We start from the raw sequence: 15,398 nt of genomic DNA, 5'->3' as shown, positions 1-15,398 counted from the left end.
AATTAACTCCGCTCTTTTTTTTTTTATATATATATATATAGGGTAATGCTAATGGCTAGAAAATTGGGCCAGAAATTTAAAAAGTCTATAATATCCTTTTTATTTAAAAATAAACTGATCTGTTTTTCATTTTTTAATTAAAATGTATTAAAGTTAAAAAGGTAAAAATGTTCAAAAGGTAAATAACATATTTATTTTACCATTCTGGCCAAATTCTCTTTTACTAAAATAGAAACACACAATAACAATACAACATTTAGTTTGTAAACTCAGAGTTTGTTTCTAAGAGATTCAAAGTGGATTTGGGTTGATTCATTTGATAGCAAGATCAATGATTTTAACTGTAATTTTAAGGTATACAATTCATTATTTTTATTCTTTGTTTATTCTTATAATTATATATATTTTTTAAAAGAAAACCTAATAAGAGATTTGAAGATCAAAATAGTTTCTAAAAAAAACTACCGTGCAAAGATTCAAAAGTGAAAATGTGTTCTTTAATCGATAGTTTTTCTAATTAAGTCCGCTCTTATATATATCTTGTCTATTCGAAGAGCAAAAGAGGGTGAAGAAGAAATTTTTCTTCTTTTGCTAAACATAAACACACAATTACACTAGAACATCTAGTTTGTGAAATCAGAGCTTTTTTTCTAAGATAATCAAAGCAAATTTGGGGCGATTCTTTTAAGAGTAAGATCAACAATTTTGTTACGATTTTAAGATACACAATTCATCATTTTTATTCCTTTTTTATTCTTACACCTGTTAAAATAATTAAAAAATAATATGATATTTGACTATCAAAATAATTCCTAAAGAAAACTACCGCACAAAGATAAAAAAGGAAAAATGTGAAATATTTCTTGATTGATAGTTTTTCTAGTTAAGTGGCTCTTATATATATATATATCTCCGTTAGAAGAGACAAACAGGGTAAAGGAGAAACGTGCGATGTTTCTCTTGATAATTTTTCTAGTTAAGTCCGCTCTTATATATATATCTCCATTAAAGAGAAAAACAGGGTGAAGGAGAAAATTTCTACTTTTGCGAAACTGAAACACACCGTAACACAATTCTCATATCTCTCCTTTTGTTTTCAACAGATTCAATAGATTTGTGGCGATCCTTTTGCTAGAAAGATTAGTGATTTCCGGTGCGACTAGATCTAAGGTACACAATTCGTCATCCTTGTTTGCCCTTACACTTATGAAAAAAACTAACATAAAACTAATTCCTAAAAAAAATTATCGCACAAAAGATTAAAAAAAAAACGAAAACGTGCAAAAACAAGAATTGATCGATAGTTTTTCTAGTTAAGTCCGTTCTTAAGTCTTATCTTTTTCATTAGAAGAGAAAAGGAGGGTGAAGAAGAAAAATTCTTCTTTTACTAAACATAAACACATAATAACATCAAGACGTCTAGATTATGAAATTAAAACTTAATTTCTAAGAGATTCAAATAAATTTGAGGAGATTTTTTTTATAGCAAAATCAACTATTTGAATTTCGATCTTAAGATATATAATCCATTATTCTTACTCCTTATTTATTTTTATACTTATAAAAATAATTTTTAAAAATATTAATTTGAGATTTGACTATTAAAATAATTCATTATAATCATTTTGACAACTTTTATCAAGCTTGACTGAAAAGGTAATGAAATCTATTCAAAGAAAATTGTCACGGTCAAATGCTACTTGTCTTTTGGCTCTTTGCAGCAAAAAGATGTTCATCTAATAGGAATATTTTGTTCTAACTTTTCAAAAATACTATTTAAAATATTTATTGAAGAGTTAAATTATTTAAAATAAAGTTATTGTTAATTCTAATTTGATGAATACATCTTTTAATAGTTATTTCAATGTATAAGACTACTCTGGATATGTTCTTATTGTTATTGTACATTTTTTATAAAGTTAATCTTACCTTAAAAAAAGGATCAAATTCTCTTTTATATATACATTTAGAGAAGTTAGTTTTTTGAGCCTTTACTTCAAAGTTGAACAACTTTTATTTTTATTGTAATTACTTTTTTCACATTAAAAACGACAATAATAGACCTAATGTAGTTTATAAAGTGAAGTTTGAGAGGATATAATGCACAGTGTGTGCATGCACGCCTTACCTTACTGTAAAGGTAGAATTGTTATTTTTGATAAACCATTGATTCAAGAAAAACAATCCAAAACAGTTTAGAAAAAGAACAAACAGAAGCAAAAGTAATATATATATATATATATATATATATATATAGAGAGAGAGAGAGAGAGAGAGAGAGAGAGAGAGAGAGAGAGAGAAGTTAGTTTTTTGAGCTTTTACTTCAAAGCTGAACAACTTTTGTTTTTTTCGTAAATACTTTTTTCACATTAAAAACGACGATAATAGACTTAATGTAGTTTCATAAAGTGAAGATTGAGGAGGATATAAAGCACGGGGTACGCACGCACACCTTACTTTTACTGTAGAGGTAGAATTGTTATTTTTGAAAGACCATCGATTCAAGAAAAACAATCTAGAAAAAGGATAAACATAAGCAAAAGCAATTGAATAGTTTTTTGAGCTTTTACTTCAAAGCTGAACAATTTTGTCTTTTTCGTAAATAGCTTTGTCACATTAAAAACGACAATAATAGACTTAATGTAGGTTTATAAAAGTGAAGTTTGAGGAGGATATAATGCACAGTATACACACACACACCTTACCTTTACTTTAGAGGTATAATTGTCTTTTTTTTTATAGACAATTGATTCAAGAAAAACAATCCAAAACAGTCTAGAAAAAGGATAAAGAGAAGCAAAATAACATAAATAAACAAAATAAGAGTAGCAACAGTACTGCGACTACTAGTACAAATAAAAATTAAGACAACACACTATTACCAACTAACCTCCTATCCTATTCTCCACTCTTCACAATCTCTTATTTAAGATCATCTCTTCGATAAGTTAAAACTAACGCCACATATTTTTTAATACGAAGTTTGACCAACTCAACGCACAATTTCTCTTTCTCTGACTCACAAAAACAGAAACACGTTTTTAATAGTCTCTCTCTTTCAAGATCCAAATTACTCGTTTCTTTTTGTATATATTTTCTCATTCAAATATTATAATTTTTTTATTAAATTACTTTATTTAAATAAAATAATCTCAGATACTTTCTTGAACTGATAATATAGTATATATTCTATCATTATTTTTATTTAAGTAACAATATATTTCCTTTTCCAAACAAAACAAGAAATATAGTTGTTTCTTACTGTAAAATAATATTTTCCCAATTAAAGTATAAGTAGGATAGACATTTACTAATTACTATATATACTATAAACTATAAAAACTTGTGGTTTTAAAGTTAAATATGAAAAAAAAGAAGTCAAATACTCAATATTTTATTAACTCTATTAGAGGAATTAAGGAACTGTTATTTTTGAGGTAATTTTATTTATAATTTTTTGTTATTCTTTTCTTCAGTCTGGGGCTTTCTTGTTATGTAATGTACATCACGTAGTATGTGTTTAGTAGAAAAAACCATGAAGATATATATATATAAAAAAAAAATTGGTGTCTTTTTGGGGATTTCTTGATTCTATTGTAAATCTTTTTTTTTTGTTTAATTTAATTGAATTTGTTGAGTCTTTCCTATTCATATTATTTTTTTGGGTAATTTTGTAACTATTCCTTAAATTTACCCAGTTTTCCAAGATTTGATTTTTATCTATTGATTTTATCTCCTTATTAGATTTAAGTAAAAAAGATTTGATTTTTTTCTTTTTTTTTTGTTTGGAATTTAATTGGTGAAATTTGAGGTCTGAATAATTTGTTCTTGATTCTGTGAGTACAAGAATTTGCTTACGTGAATCATTGATTACAGAGAAGGTTTAATTTGGTATATAATTGCTTCTCTGTTTTTTTTTTTTTTTTTAAATTTTGGGGTTTTCTGTTTATATATTTATTCTCTGTTTATAGGTTTTTTTGCAGTTTGAATGATTAATGCATATTTATATTCAAGAATTCTGTCATAATGAATTTTGACTGAAATTGTTGTCTTTGCAGGTTTGGTTAATTTAGGGTTGAATTGGATTAAATCAGTGGTTAGAGTTTCAGTTAGCTGAATTTCTTTATGATCTTGGAGGTATAAAGCTTCAATCTTTTGTATTTAATCTGTGTTATTGCATTGTCTAATTGTCTCCATTTTGTTAATGCATTGTAATATTTGTGATTTAATTTGGTTCTTATCCCTTTTCCTGAAGTTTCCACAGAAAAGTTCTGTTTTTTTGTGGTGGGAGTGGGGGCGGGGTCAGGGGCGGAGTTCGGTAGGGCCGAGGGGGTTCGGCGGAAAATTTCACAGTTTATTCATGGTTAATTTTATTTTTTATGTATGATAAAAATTTTGTTTTTTATGTAGATGTTTGAACCCTCTTTTGGCTTCTTCGTATATGAGTTCTTCCATAGTGAAGCAAATGATCTAGTCAATCATTCTGCTACCGATTATCCAAGTTTAGTATTTTGTGAGTTCCTAGGTTGTATCGAATGACTCCATTGAGAGTAAAGATATGTTCGATATGTAAGTGGTATAGTCACCACCTATAAGGCATGCACCATTGATACCTTACTACTTTCTAAGCTTTCTCTCGTCTGGCCAATCTAGTATTGCCATATAAGAAAACTGCCTGTATGGGTAGAATATCTTTGCTTCTTTTGCAAACTGTATTTTGATGCATTTTGTGTCCTCTGAAGAATTTACTCGAGTTTATGGATTCTACCCTCAACAATCCCGATTAGGTCCACTTAGAATTAATGGTTTTGATGCAACGGTGTTGCCTGTCTATTCTAACTCCCTTCCCTAGGAACTCGAGGGCGGTGAGAGATTGCGAGTAGCTTAGTCAGAATTAGTTCATTAATCTTATTCGGCGCAGGAGGTGTAATCACTTATTAATGTAGCTAAACTGCACAAAGGTCTAAAGATTTGTATGATTGATTTGGAGGATTCAGAATTCAGTCTAAATGCATTGAGAGCATAGAATTTCCATTCTATAAGTCCGTGTTTCCATTGACTATTAAATCACCATTAAATTTTGAAAATACCTGGTCAATACATTGATATAAAGAGAACGGATAGGGTGGCGCACGGCTAAGGCACGCTACCTGCACGGCCAAGCATATTCCCTAAAAATGCAATATGAGAAATTTTCAGTATCTTGAATTAAGGGAAATGTAAACAATAGTTCATGCATTGAATAAAGTTGTTTTCTGTTCCACTACCTGTTTATTTAAGTCGGTGGTAATCCTTGGAAGTTTCTCATAAAATGGTCATTTATATCAATTTGCCTTCCGTTTTTTCTTACCTTGTCGTTTTACTGTGTTGGCAGTTGAAAATTGTTATCTGTATCATCAATACAAATTTCTGAAATCCAGAAACTGTGGATTTGTCATCTTCAGAGCTAGGCCTTCATAACTGAAGAGAGAGCGCACCAGTTCAATAAGCATCGATCATTTCTAAGATACCTGACAAGGTAAAGGTTATATTTTGTCCTTCAGGCATAAAATTAGGGGTATTCGTGCTCCAGGAGCATGAATGTTTGAAGCTTGACTTTTGATTTATAACTTGTTTATGTGTTTTTGATTGATTTTGAATAGTTACTTTCTTTCCCATATCTATCTTGTTTATACATTATGTAGCTTTAGTGTCTTTAATTTTTGAAACTATCTCGAGATATCGTTTTAAAAACAATTCCTGCCTTGAAATGTTGATAGATTTATAAAGGCCTTTATTGGCTATTACATTATTACAAAATTTTAATATAATTGGGTGCTAGGCATATTTAGGAAGATCACTATTAAATTTCGAAAATACTTGGTCGACACATTGATATAAAGAGCATGCACAGGGTAGACCCACACGGCCAATGCACCAACCCTGCACGGCTAGGCGTATTACCCCCGTGGCGCACGACCAATGCACCGACCCTGCACGGAATATTCCCGGAAAACCATATTGCATTTTGAGAATTTTTCGGGATCTTGAATTACTAAAGGGAAATGTAAATAATGGTTCATTCTTTGAATAAAGTTGTTTTCTGTTCCACTAACCACATATTTAAGTCAATTGTAATCCTTGGAAATTTCTCGTCAAATGGTCATTTATATCAATTTGCCTTCCATTCTTAAATAACTTGTTGTTTTCTTCATTGGCCGTTGAAAATTGTTATCTATCATCAATACAAATTTCTGAAATCCAGAAACTGTGGGTTTGTCATCTTCAGGGCGAGGCCTTTATAACTGAAGAGAACACAGTTCAATAAGCATCACTCAATTCAAAGATACCTGACAAAGTGAAGGTTATACTATCCTTCAGGCATAAAATTAGGTTTTGTGCTTCGGGGTGCAATCTGAAAAAGGAGCATGAAGGTTTGAAACTCGACTTTTGATTTTCAATTTGTTTATGTATTTTGATTGATTTTGAAAAACGTTAATTTCTTTCCTGTATCTATCTTCTTCTTGGATATATCATGTCGCCTTTACCCTATATGTGTAGTTTAGATATGTACTTGTTTAGATCTCGGATTATGTGATTGAGTGATTTGTAAAGAAATGCAAAAGGAAAAAAAAGAATTGGATATCTCGAGGACTAATTAAACTGCACGTAAGTAAAAAAAAAACATTTTGGGATGTAAGATGGCCCTAAACGCTTCGTCAGGATTGGCTCTTGAACTAGTGATGGTGTTGAAGATTCCTACATCGGATATAAAAGGGATTAGTGGTCTTTTTATATGATTTGGGTTGAGTTAGGGCCAAGATCCATTTTCATGGTGTCAGAGCAGGACCAATCTCAATTCATTACTTTAAAAAAAGGTAAAAGTCGACGGACTCCGTCTATTTTTCAATAAAAAAAATTAATTTTAATTTTTTAAATAAAACCAACAGATGTCCGTTCGTTTATTTTTCGCCCAAAACCGACGGAGTGCCTTGACTTTTATAAATAAAATTTACAAAAATTGAGGGATTGTCGATTTTTAAGTGCAAAATTGCAGTTGAGGAGTATAAATTATAAACAATAGAAGTATGTCATCAAAGAGCATGTGTGGTGTAGTGGTAAAATTGTTCTAATATATATATATATATATATATATATATATATATATATATATATATTTCCGATCAGTCATTTAAAAAAAAAAATTATATTGATTTTTAATTTAAGAAACCAATGGATGTCCTCGATTAAAAATCAAGTTGAGAAATTGTAGGAGTCAAGTCCGTCAGTTTTTGACCTATTTTTTGTAGTGATTCTTGCTTCTCGATGTTAGGCCCCCATATTAAATTGTCCACACTCCAGATGTGCAAGTCCTGGGCGTGGGGGGTGTTGAAGAGTCCAACATAGGATGAAAAAGGCATGGGTGGTCTCTTAAACCGACCCACCATTTCCCGACATAGTCAAGTCAGTCAGTTTTTGACCTGTTTTTTGTAGTGATTCCTGTTTCTCGATGTTAGGCCCCATATTAAATTGTCCACACTCCAGATGTGCAAGTCCTGTGCGTGAGGGGTGTTAAAGAGTCCAACATAGGATGAAAAAGGGATGGGTCGTCTCTTTACATAGCTTAGGTAGTCCTCACCTCTTGAGCTAACTTTTGAGGTTGAGTTGGACCCAAAATCCATTTCTTTAACATGGTATCAGAGCGGTATCAGAGCATGACCCGTCTCAATTCTTGTTTTCCGATGTTGGGCCCCCATATTAAATTACCCACGTTTCAGATTCCCAGTTTTGGCTGTGACGGGGTGTTGAAAAGTCCCACATCTGATGAACAAGGGATGGGTGATCTCTTTATATGGCTTGGGAAATCCTCACCTCTTGAGCTAGTTTTTGGGTTGAGTTAGGCCCAAGATCCATTTCGTTAATAAACTGTATTTCTCCTAAAAATTTTCAGTGCTTTGTCATATCTTGCAATGCTCAAATGCATAGCTGGTTGTCTGTTGCTTGTAGTAGTTCGTAGCTATATTTTATTAAGATTTTCTAGCAAGATTCAAATTTTGATGTTCATCAGTCTGCTGAATTTTCTTTTATCGATAAAAGGGAAAGTGACAATTCCTTTGTACTAACTGCCGGCTGTTCATTCCAACAGATCCTTATATCTGAAAGAGTTAGATCTGTTGAGCAATTCCTTGTCTGATTAGAAAATCATCCTGAGTGAAGATAATGCCCGCTGTTCATGTTTTCTTGTTCTTTTGATCCCTCAACTTGGGTGGAACTTATGGTAAGAACAGAAACCATGTGATTAGTCCCTTCAGAAGATTGGGGGGGGGGGGTTTCCGTACTTAGTTACTGGTGCAGATTAGGGAAAATCTTTGAAAAGGTCTCCCCTCCCAGCAAGCATAACCGGTATTAACTGATAAGAGGTTGTGTGATCAAATGATATCCCAGAAAGTGATGAATTGAGTGAACGTCATCGCAGCAAAAAGAAATTAAGGATACATACCCATACGTTACAAAAGGTTCCACCTTTTGCAGAATTTCCATTATTCTTTTGTTTGCCTTTACAAGACCCCATCATCGTTATCTCATGAATATTTTAGGCTGGGTGTCTGACTGATAACATGTACACTGGTATATCCATTATTATTCTTTTGCTCTCGTCCTACACAGTTTTATGCTGTATTCCGTACTGGCAAGATCTTACATGCTTCAAGGCATAGCTAAAGAAATTTTAAACAATTTATTTTTTAATGCTTTTTGACTAAAAGAAAATTTCTCTAGTAGAAATCACATTTGATTCTGCAGAAGAATTCATTTCAAGACTGAATTCATTCATCTGATTCAAATTTAATTCTTTTGCCTTCTCTTGCAGGGACATCCTTCTAGACAGGCTCCAAAAGGTGAAAATCACATTGAGAGTTCAGGAAGCCCTCGTAGGCGGAAGGTAGAAATGACACATCCATAAGTCCTTTTCAATTTGGTGTTCATCATTGCGTAGCTTGCAGAAATATGATTAGTAATGTACTGTGTGTAAAAACGTTCCCATTCTCCACATTTGATGTTGTAGGCAGCATAGTTGTGTATATGTTCTCATTTCTTGACATCTGCTGGATGTTGATAATTCACTTGGATAATTAACTCATCAAATTTTAGTTGAATTTCTAACCTCTATTTTAAGCATGATTCCGTTGCTGTCTAATGCATTTTTCCCTGAGAAGGGCGGGGTTGGGGATTGGGGATTGGGGAGTGGGTGGGTAAGTGTTAAGTTTTCAATAGCCTATTTCACCCTTATCCCTGGCAGTCATATGATCTCTCTCTCTCTCTTTCTCTCATAAATAGTTCTTTCTTGTTCTGGAACAGGAATCAGCAATATGGAGTCCTGGTGAAGCGCGTAGGCCCATCTTACAGGAAGCTCCTGTGTACTATCCAAATGATGAGGTAATCGTCACATTAAAAGAGTTATTATATTCCCTTTTGATCGCATAAATCCAGTGGTTAAGCTCATCCTGTGGTTAAATTATAGGAGTTCAAAGATCCACTTGGTTATATTGCAAGCATTCGCCACAACGCACAGCAATATGGCATATGCAGGATTGTACCACCTGCATCTTGGAGTCCACTCTGTCCACTTAGAGAGAAGAATGTGTGGGAATGTGCAAAGTTCTCGACTCGAATCCAGCAAGTTGATTTACTTCAGAATAGGGAGCCCATGAAAAAGAAAAAAACCAGGAAGAGGAAAAAACGATCGCACTCAAAGACGGGATCAACAAGGAGACAACCCAGATCTCTAGGTTCTGAATCAAATACTAATTCAGACAGTAGTGATGACAAGTTTGGGTTTCAGTCAGGGTCTGACTTCACATTTGCGGAATTTCAGACATTTGCCAAAGATTTTAAAGAGTTATATTTTAGGATGAAGGATACTGAGGTTTGGAAACCCTCCATTGAAGAAATTGAAGGTGAGTATTGGCGCATCGTTGAGAATCCAACAGATGAAGTTGAGGTAAGGGAATCTAGTTTGATATTTACTTTGTCTTTTGAGATATCTATTACATGCTCACTAGTTGGATAAGACTAAAATTTTGGCCTTCATCTGATGAATAGGTGTTATATGGAGCTGATCTGGAAACTGGAGTATTTGGCAGTGGATTCCCTCTAGAATCTTCATCTCCAAAAGCTAGTACTTTAGATCAGTATGCGACTTCTGGTTGGAACTTAAACAACTTATCACGCCTGCCATGTTCTGTATTGTGCTTTGAGGAAAGCAATATCTCAGGAGTTCTGGTCCCATGGCTGTATATTGGAATGTGCTTCTCATCATTTTGTTGGGTATGTCATGAAAACTTTTTTGTTTAAGCATTCAGCTTAATCTTAATATATAGTTGACCAATTGAACTTATCGAAGATAGCAAACTCTGTGCATTTATGAGTTCTTCCTTTGTTGCATCCTATACATATAAACCTGAATAGTATTGATCCTTTGTCTCCAAGTATTTACTGTTACTGACGACTGTTTTTTGAGGGAACATCTTGTGTCATAGGTCTATCTTTCTTTTCCCCCCTTTCTTTCTCTTTCTTTTCTTGGTTTCTTTCATTATTATTAGATCAAGTTATTTGCTTTATATTCGCTATATACTTATTTCCTTTTATCTGATTTCTTAAAGCATGTTGAGGACCACCATCTTTATTCTCTGAATTATATGCATTGGGGTGAGCCAAAGATTTGGTATGGAGTGCCAGGAAGTCATGCTGCAGCCCTGGAGGATGCAATGAGAAAGCATTTGCCAGATCTGTTTGAGGAACAACCAGATTTGCTTCACGAACTAGTAAGTATACAAGTTAAATCTTGATCAAGCACTAGTCATCCTTATTGTATTTGAGAAATAATCACATCTACATATAGTGTTTTATAGGTTCTAGTCAACTAAATCGGGCAATGATGAGCTGTGCAAGCTCCTTTTTCTGTTCATCAACCTCATCTAGTTACGAGTTACTGTTTTCAACTTACAAGTCCCTTTTCTTTATCAATAAACTTCACCTAATTTCCAAGTCTGCTCATCAACTTACAGATGTGAATATTGTAACATAATGTTTGGTTCATCACATGTGAAACACCTGACATTCTATTCTGACAATTTTTAACTGTAAATCGTACCAATTGCCATCAAGATTCTTTTCTTGTGTTAATCCTTCTTCCCTTCAGTTCTCTAATCTATTTCCAGTGCATTGGCACATTTCTTGATTGTTTGAGTGGTATAATTTGGGCCCGTGCTCCTGACTAACTTATTATTCTCTCTTTCAGGTGACTCAGTTGTCTCCTTCAGTTTTGAAGTCAGAGGGTGTACCAGTGTACCGCGCTGTTCAGAGCGCAGGGGAGTTTGTGCTCACATTCCCAAGAGCATATCATTCTGGATTTAACTGTGGGTTCAACTGCGCAGAGGCTGTTAATCTAGGCCCTGTTGATTGGTTAGAGCATGGACTAACTGCTGTGGAGCTCTACAGTAAACAATGTCGTAAAACCTCGCTTTCACATGATAAGTTGCTTATAGGAGCAGCTAGTGAAGCTATCCGAGCACTGTGGGAGCTCTCAGCTGTTAAGAATATTAACAGTATAAACTTGAGATGGAGAAGTTTCTGTGGGAAGGACGGCATGCTTACTAGAGCTATTAAGGTAAATTTCTGAGTATGTCTGTCAAAACATATGGTTGTGGATTTAAATTCATCTGTCATTGTGGTTTGACTCCGTAGATTAGGTATCTTCACACTTGAGGGATAATTTTACTTAGGTGTTGTAAGGTTCTGGCCTCCTGGTCCAAGTATGTACGGCATAAACTCCCTTATTAGATGTACGGCAAAAATTCCCTTAGATGTACTTTTAGTTTTCATTTGAAATTTTCTGTTGTCCTCCGAGCAAAAAAAATTATACTTTCCATTGTCAGGTACATGTAAACTTGTATTTGAGTTCTTTATCAAAATGAAATTCTGTTTGGGTTGAAGTATAGAATTCACCTCCGCTTTTGTGACTTACCAACAATAACATAGGATAAGAAAGGAGAGGTAGAAGTGTAGAACTGTGGTAACTGTTTTGTTTATTTTACAAGTAGAATAGTAACTTCAATCACTTCAATGAGATTTTTGGTAATTGTGGGCACATCCCTTAAAAAAACAACACATGTTAGGATATGACTATGTACCCTCGACTTTAAGAGTGCCATCCTCAAGGAATAAGAACTGACCAGTCAGCAAGGTGTCTGTTACATATTGATTTCTTTTCATAGAATTAAATTCTTAAGGATGTATGCAGATGCAATATAACAAAAATTCATATACTTAGAAGTGAAAAAGAAGCACATATTTTTTTAGTAATTTGTTTTTTTCTTACTTACAGGGAAGAATTGAAATAGAGGAGGAAAGACTGGAGCGTCTTTTACCTCTTGTACAACTTCAGACAATGGACAAAGATTTTGGCTTGAAAGATGAGCAGGAATGCTTTTCTTGCTTTTACGACTTGCATCTCTCTGCAGTTAAATGCCAATGTACCCCGGGACAGTTTTCATGCCTTAAACATTCTAACCTAATGTGTTCCTGTGAACCAGAGAACAAAACTGTTCTCGTCCGTTACAACAGAGATGAACTGAACACACTGGTACAAGCATTGGAGGGGAAATTGGTTGCTATTGAACAATGGACTTCCAAGGATCCTGATAATTTTTCTTTAAATAGGAGGCAGCATAACTCTGTGAAGCAGGATTCAGAGAGGGATGGATTGGAAATGGATCCCTCGATGAAAAATGATAGCTTATCAGGTTTGTTGAGAGAACAAAATCATAATCCAAAGAAGCAGTGCAGCTCATGCTCTGATGATGCGACCACCTCGTATGCTTCGAGTCACAGTAGTGGGAAGAAATTATTTGGGGTTGATCTTTCCAGAGGTTCTCCTGCTGTTCTACAAAACGGAACATTTGACTCAGAAAAAGATCTCCTGAGCACCAAGGTTTCTGAACAAACGCTTTTGTACCATGTTGACCCTCTAAGTTTAGGGTCAATTGCCTCAGGAAAGCTTTGGTGCAGTAAGCAGGCAATATTCCCCATAGGTTTGTTGAATATACTTTTCATACTAAGAAGACATTTTCATTTGATGCAACATTTTATTCAAATTTCAATGGCCTCACTATATATTTCAATATTGATGCTCTTTAACAGGATTTAGAAGTCGTGTTAAGTTCTTCGATGCCAGCAGTCCCGAGATAACTAGTAGCTATATATGCGAGATCCTGAATGGTGGGCTCATTGGACCTCTATTCAAGGTAAGATGCTATTCATAACTTTGCCCGATAAAATATGTGAGTTGAGAAAAAAATTGGATAATGAGGATTACTGTTATTTTATTCTAGTACTTGGAAGGAAATATGTGAGTTATTTCTCATTATTTTTGCATAGTGGTGTGTGTAAGGAAAAATTCATACTATTTTGTGTGCAGAGGAGGTACATTTACTTTATTTGTCGCAGCTAAGAATCTAGCACTTGATCTCCAAAACTTAGTCCACTACTCACCCTTTCTAAGTCTTCTCGTTAATAATTTTTCATGTTTATGAGCTCATAACAAAAGAACCTTTAGGCCTTTTATGCATGAGCTATTTGCAGTTGTGCTGCTTTTAAATTTTATTATTGCGGCTGTCGCCTTGCCTTCTGCCTTTTAATTTTTGTTATTGGCCTTGCAAAGGAAGATTGTCTACTTGAATTCTAGTTTTTATGAATTTGCTGGATGCTAATTATTGTCTACTTGGAGTTTCTGATTTCAGGTTAGCTTAGAAGAGTGTCCAGATACGAAGTTTGGGAGTTCATCAGCGCAGAAATGCTGGGAAATGGTCTCGCATAGAGTCTTTGAAGAACTAGCAACGAAGTTAAATCCAGGAAGGCAAGATTTGCCACCATTGCAACCTGACACAGAAAGCATCAACGGTCTCGGAATGTTTGGGTTACTCTCCCCACAGATAGTTCAGGTATACCTATATTATGTTGCTGTGTGCATGATTTTGCTCTTTCAAGTTTGTGATTAACTGGCTTTAGTTTGATCAACGAATAATCTGACATGCGATTTTGGATTAAACAAGGAAAGAATTCATAGTTGGATTTGTACAGTAGAAATGAGCAGGATTAATGCTACATTCCCAGACAAAACGGATCCCACTAAGGACAATAGGCTTCTATCTTGTGATCTTGTAATTGGTTTATTAGCGGAATCACCTTATTGTTATCAACTTTAAATTTAGATTCTTATGCACACTTCTCGTTTGAACCTAGGATCAGTTCTTCGATGTTGAGAGGAATCTCTTATTTCTGACTCTTTCAATAAGTAAAACTTCCTTCCAAAGTGAATTATTCCTACATTGTGCTAACTCTGGTGTATACAGTCCATTGAAGCTCTTGATACAAACCGTCAATGTCTGGAGTACTGGAACAACAAGCTAAAACTCAAGGACGAGTGTGTAACTGTCAAAGGGCCTTCAGGTTCATCGGAGAGTACTGTTGACATGGCAAGATCTGCTGTGATGGAAAGAGGTCAGTGTTCAGGAACCAAGGTGGCTACAGAGGAGGAGCATGCTAATTATAGTTCATCTAACACCGAGTTACAGTTAGTACTTAGGAGGCTTCTGAATAAAGCAGATCCAGAAGAACTGAGAATAATGCACAAGATCTTGTGCAGTGGATCAACAAGCCCTGAGTGGAGAATAGCATTTGCAACATTGAGTCAAGAGATCCAGAGGAAAGTGTAAATTTTGGGATCTCTCATTCTTTCGTCTTAGTTAGGCTGTCTTCATCAGCTTAATTCTTTTGAAATATTAACATAAGGAGGAGAAGGGGTCTCGGGTTGAGCCGCGTAGGAGATGTTAGTTGCGGTTGCTCATGGTATAGTTTTTGCTTTTGAATAGGCTGCAAAGAACAAATGCATTTTACTTTCCTTTGATATAACTAGAAAAAAAACGTTTAAAGTTAGAGTTTAGAGAGAAAAAAAAAAGTTCTAAGAAAAAATCTCAATATCCTGAAATAAGTTGTTATGTTGTTAGAAATGTTTCCTTTTCTTTTTCTGCTATAGTTTCGTACTAAAAAAGACCCAATGTTGGTACTCCCAGTGTCATGATAACTGATTTCATCTTATTTGAGACTGAGACGTATTTATTATTTTTGGTTTAATCGTCATTCAATACATAAACATTACTCCATGCCCAAGGCCTAGCTCGAGTGACAAAAGGTGGAGGATTTGTGACTTAGGTTGCAAGTTTAGACCCCACATCATGCAAAGCAAAGTCCGGTATTTAAGTGGAGAAGAGTAGAGGGGCTGATCCATTATTCATCGAGTTTACAAGGCTGTGATTGGACCAAAGGGCGGCGGGTCACAGGCGAGTTTCTCGGTTATAAAA

At 34.4% G+C, this 15,398-nt stretch overlaps 1 protein-coding gene and 1 long non-coding RNA gene across 2 annotated transcripts; both read left to right on the top strand.

The window, feature by feature from the left end:
* Positions 1 to 3,623: 3,623 nt before the first annotated feature.
* LOC125836405 (uncharacterized) lies at positions 3,624 to 6,297 on the top strand. The gene is made up of 4 exons (XR_007443455.1): positions 3,624 to 3,891; positions 4,059 to 4,137; positions 5,375 to 5,518; positions 6,269 to 6,297. It is a non-coding gene; the product is annotated as an uncharacterized LOC125836405 (long non-coding RNA).
* Positions 6,298 to 6,350: 53 nt separating this feature from the next.
* On the top strand, positions 6,351 to 14,829 carry LOC125836623 (lysine-specific demethylase JMJ18-like). Its single transcript, XM_049515816.1, has 11 exons — positions 6,351 to 6,413; positions 8,849 to 8,920; positions 9,337 to 9,414; positions 9,500 to 9,979; positions 10,081 to 10,305; positions 10,641 to 10,802; positions 11,279 to 11,647; positions 12,365 to 13,070; positions 13,180 to 13,283; positions 13,779 to 13,979; positions 14,391 to 14,829. Exons 1-11 carry the CDS (start codon positions 6,408 to 6,410, stop codon positions 14,751 to 14,753), a joined length of 2,766 nt encoding a protein of 921 aa, XP_049371773.1. The 5' UTR covers positions 6,351 to 6,407; the 3' UTR covers positions 14,754 to 14,829.
* The last annotated feature ends 569 nt before the right edge of the window (positions 14,830 to 15,398 follow it).

The sequence above is a fragment of the Solanum verrucosum genome, unplaced genomic scaffold, assembly GCF_900185275.1.
Source record: "Solanum verrucosum unplaced genomic scaffold, falcon-dt-bn FXZP01000278.1, whole genome shotgun sequence".
In the NCBI taxonomy this organism is placed as follows: domain Eukaryota; kingdom Viridiplantae; phylum Streptophyta; class Magnoliopsida; order Solanales; family Solanaceae; genus Solanum; species Solanum verrucosum.
Note: the sequence above shows the minus strand (reverse complement) of the source record. Positions and strands in the feature narration are given on the sequence as shown.

Excerpts from the sequence above, each read along its gene's own strand:
- LOC125836623 (XM_049515816.1), top strand. Across the intron at positions 8,921-9,336 it reads GAAGCCCTCGTAGGCGGAAG|GAATCAGCAATATGGAGTCC; the intron begins GTAGAAATGACA and ends GTTCTGGAACAG. Across the intron at positions 13,980-14,390 it reads TCTCCCCACAGATAGTTCAG|TCCATTGAAGCTCTTGATAC; the intron begins GTATACCTATAT and ends TGGTGTATACAG.